This window comes from Bactrocera neohumeralis, chromosome 2 (genome assembly GCF_024586455.1).
Source record: "Bactrocera neohumeralis isolate Rockhampton chromosome 2, APGP_CSIRO_Bneo_wtdbg2-racon-allhic-juicebox.fasta_v2, whole genome shotgun sequence".
NCBI classification, from domain to species: domain Eukaryota; kingdom Metazoa; phylum Arthropoda; class Insecta; order Diptera; family Tephritidae; genus Bactrocera; species Bactrocera neohumeralis.
This window is the reverse complement of record NC_065919.1, coordinates 90112447-90116844: the sequence shown is the minus strand read 5'-3', so window position 1 is coordinate 90116844 and position 4398 is coordinate 90112447. Positions and strand designations below refer to the sequence as shown.

Genomic DNA, 4398 nt, shown 5'->3' with positions numbered 1-4398 from the left:
CCAACACTGTATGGTGTGACACCATATGATTGGTAGCATTGGAGATATACGATTGCAACAACATACATACATATATTGACAAAATACGAAAAAACTTTTTCGACTACCCAACATTTAATAAAAATTGATTTTATTACAGGATTGTTCTATTTAATCAACTAATACTAAACGAGTTCACTTTATTATTAGTACCAATCGCAACTCGTCTCTTATTTCACTGTCGGTCTTCATCCTGATTCCCGACAGATGGGTATTCCCTATTCCACCTATAGAAAGAGAAATAAATGTATACAAATTTATAACTTTGACATAACCCAAACCAAAAAATATCAAATATTAAACGAATTAGTGAAGATAGAATTTAAAATAAAAAATATTAACTTATTAATTTGTATAAAATAGAAGCGATTACCTCTTCAATATAATACAATAACGTCCAGTCGTTACCAATGAGAGTTTTGCGGACGACGGCACATATATATATATATGTATATAGTATATATCTGCATCTAGAAGCACTTTTTGGTGCTTGTAATCATTAATCATATTCGCTGATGAAAAAATATTAATTTGAAACTGGTGAACATATGTTGAATGAAGTATAAATGAATCAACTTAGCCACCACCAAGAAGGCTAATTATATGTGTCTTTAATGAATGAAACAACTCTGACACTCACACTATATCTTAATAAATAACAATGTTACCAAAATATACACACAATTCATACATTTAACTGATAAATAACTTTTAATTGTAAATAATTGTAAAAACAGTCATATTTATGTTTCAAAAAGTCTCACAAATAAATATTGAATTTTTACGACTAACTATAAGTCAGACTTTAATGCGATATTATAAAATTTGGTTAAATATAATGCGAATATGTTATAGTCTTCCTTCAGCCATAATAGTATGAGCTGCTATCGTCAGCTGCATTATCTCCTAGTAAGGATTGCTCCAGCACAGCCACTTCTGGTCTCAGCGCCAATCTGCGCGCCTCAACTGAAAACAGCTGGCACAACAACACGAGAAATACGAGGAATGATATAACGGTGATATTCGCAAACATTTTTACAAACGAAGGAAATTCAAAAAGCACTTTTATTTATACAGCGTTCCTTCTCAGGCAAGATCAGACAAGTCAGTGAGTGAATTTACACAATGAAGGCTAAGCTTGAAATGACCGCTAGTCACAGTTTCCGGGGCTTTTAACGCTCGTTTTATAAGCGAAACGCAGCATGCGGAAATTTTTTAATCAAATTTTATTGTAAACAATATAAGATATATGTACATGTATTTTAAAAATAGCAACAAACCCATGCCATGCCATGTACTAAGGAGCAATGTACCCCTAAGCATGCGCGCACCTTGATAAGCCGATAATTATCTAGAGTTTACCGAAAATATTTTCCGATCTACGATTTCCGAAAGATTCACTGACTCACCTTTGAATTTGTAGAGTGGCCCCAGCATACAATATTTGCTTATGAGTATGCATACATTATTGCTATTTTTTTAGTTGAGTATTTGGAGGCATATTCACACATAAGTACATCATGTTGGCTTACATACAAACAGAAATAAATAAATAGTCAAACAAATAAATTTGTTTATAAGAATTGAGTATCAAGCGCCAATTTTACTGGAATAATTCGTTGTCAACAAGCTGTTGTTGTTATTGATCAACGGTAAGCAAAGATCACACTGTTAGTCACCTTTTATTTGGTGTTCATTCGTAGTTATTAGCGGCTTTTGTTGTACTCATTGAAGCAGCGCTACATTTATATTTGGAAAATAATATGTTATTCAAAATTTATTTGGGTATTCCCGATTTGACTTTCCTATGAAATAAGTTATTTTTATTAAAAGCCGTTGCACTCAATTAAAAAACAATTAAACTCAATCATCCGTAAAATTTTTAATGTTAAGGAATATAATAACGACTGCTAGCATGTGTTTTTAAAATTATGACTAATTAAAATTTAATGATAAATTTTAACTGAGAAAGAAGAAATACCGCTTTGCTAAATTGAAATAGACTAACACAGCTCTTCAAAAACAAAAAAAAAATAAAATTGTTGCCATGATTATCGCAGAAAATGTTGATGCCTTCAAGTGTGCAGATTACGATCTTATTCATGAGAATTTTGGATTTGCTCTTGTTTCTAAGGTAATTTCATGGCTAAAATTTTGATAAATATCGGCTTGCTAGTAATAAAAATATAGCATTTCCAGTCATGATTACGCTTCCCCGCACCTTTTTCGCGATGGAAATCACGTAATAATTTTTAGTAAAACCCTAAAATGTTCCGACTAATTTTCCGCATATTTTCGGTAAGGTAAGGTTGGCTTCACCAAACGGGAAGATATCTACAAATGCAGTCTACAAAATGTCCTGTTTTACACAAAAAAATTTCGCTTTCGTTTGGAAAGCAATTTACAGAGACTACTCAGAAACAATGATGTCGCCAAATGCCCAGATATCGGTTCAGTCTACCAATGGATGTGAATAAGAGGGTGAAACATCTGCACCTAAATTATTTTCTAAAAGTGAACTCAGTTCTTTAATATTTCATCAATTTAGGAATTATAGAGCAATTTGTCAAAGCGTTGTACATTAAAATATATTATTTTAGTATCATTTGTCGTAAATTCCCGAACTTTATATGTAAAAGCTGAAAGGGTGACCCTTTGTTGGTCCAAAGTTATGACGATATCGGAAGGTGTCAGTAGAAAAAGTTTTTGTTGATAGTCGAAATTGTCCGAAATAAGCTGACAAAATTTATGATTTAACATATATTTCTAAGAGAAAATATCAGCATTAAGTTAAATTATATTCGAAATCATTTGGATACATTTTCGGTTAATTTAGGTAATTATGGTGAAGAACAGAGATCGCTGTTCCACCAGGATCTAAAAGTCATTGAAGAATCATATCAAAGCTGATAGTCATATGATGGCAGATTAGTGTGCAGATTCTAACAAAGATAATTTTAACTAGAAAAATATGAAGAAAGAAAATACTAAAGACATTTAACAAAGGATGTAACAAGTATTTTCGACATTTGTGTCTCTTTTCGCTTCGATGCCTCCCAATTTTTTAAAACCAAAGTGATGTTATTTAAATAAATATTTCTAAAACCGATCTTATATCTAGGGCAACAAAACTCCTGTCGACCAGTGTAAAACATAATGTTATATATTAAGAACACTGCATTTTAATAATTAACATGCTATTAATAAATTAAAAATAAATATATTATTGGGGTAAGTGTATTTTTCAAGCATCTGATATTCAACAAAACAAGTTGTGAACGCACATATTTCAAAACACAGTATGAAGCACGCCTCCAGATATCTACTGAGCTCAATGCGTCACCAACCTGTTTGCATTCGGGATCAGTATTGTAAATTCCTTCTATCGTGTTATTTAAATGCATGATTTTTTAATGCAGAACAATCGATTATTTTATTATTAATTTTTCTTTAACATATACAAATCATATTAAAAACATCGGGCAACTTGAACAAATGTGGATTTCACAAAACCAAAAATATATTTTTAACCATAATAGCGATGTCCATAAAGACGACCATAGCCGCGATATCCATATCCGCCATAACGTCCATATCCACCATAACGACGCCCATAGTAGCCACGAGCTTCCCGAGGAGATTCGTTTTCGTGCCCAGCGCCGGCATCAACATCGCTCAACGTGGCTTCTCTTCCGACTGCTGGTGCATTTTCCTCATCGGCTAGCGGTGCGGCTTCTGCCAAATAAAGGCAAGCAACAGAGCTCATCACTAAAAGCAAGAATACAGCGCGCATTATGATTTTACAGGATTTGTTAATTAAATAATTATAATTTGTAACTCGGAGACGTCTGATCGTCAAGTGTGAATTTCAGTGGTGTTCCCAAATCTTTTATAGCTCACAGATTGCAAGTCCGACATTTTTTTTTTCAGCTGCAGCTGCTAAAGTTTTTGCTAACTGACATTTTACACATTTCTAAACAAAAATCCCTTGGAACAATGGTTGACTACAAAGTCAATAAACTGTTGCAATCAAGTGGTTAGAAGAGAAAATGATAAATGATTAGTCTGAATATTTCCAGACTAGAAATGCATTAATCAAATCGTGCAATGAACTCGCTCAAGTACAAGTATTTGGTACATTACATATTCATTTTTATTAAAAAACGGAAGAAGTAATAATATAACAAATTTGGTCGAATATTTAACAAAGTGAAATTTTAAATATATTTGAATTAGTTTGGTTTGTAAGAACCAAAGTCGTCTTTGCATACATCTCCCAGAATTATTTTATAAAATATTTGCTATGATATGAGCATTCGCTGACGGACGAATTTGTGAATCTTTTGCCAACATTTTTCT

The 4398-nt window shown here is 32.4% G+C and overlaps 1 protein-coding gene across 1 annotated transcript; it reads right to left on the bottom strand.

The window, feature by feature from the left end:
• Positions 1–3565: 3565 nt before the first annotated feature.
• Positions 3566–3881, bottom strand: LOC126751213 (uncharacterized). Its single transcript, XM_050461273.1, has one exon. It carries the CDS (start codon positions 3830–3832, stop codon positions 3566–3568), a length of 267 nt encoding a protein of 88 aa, XP_050317230.1. The 5' UTR covers positions 3833–3881.
• Positions 3882–4398: the final 517 nt, after the last annotated feature.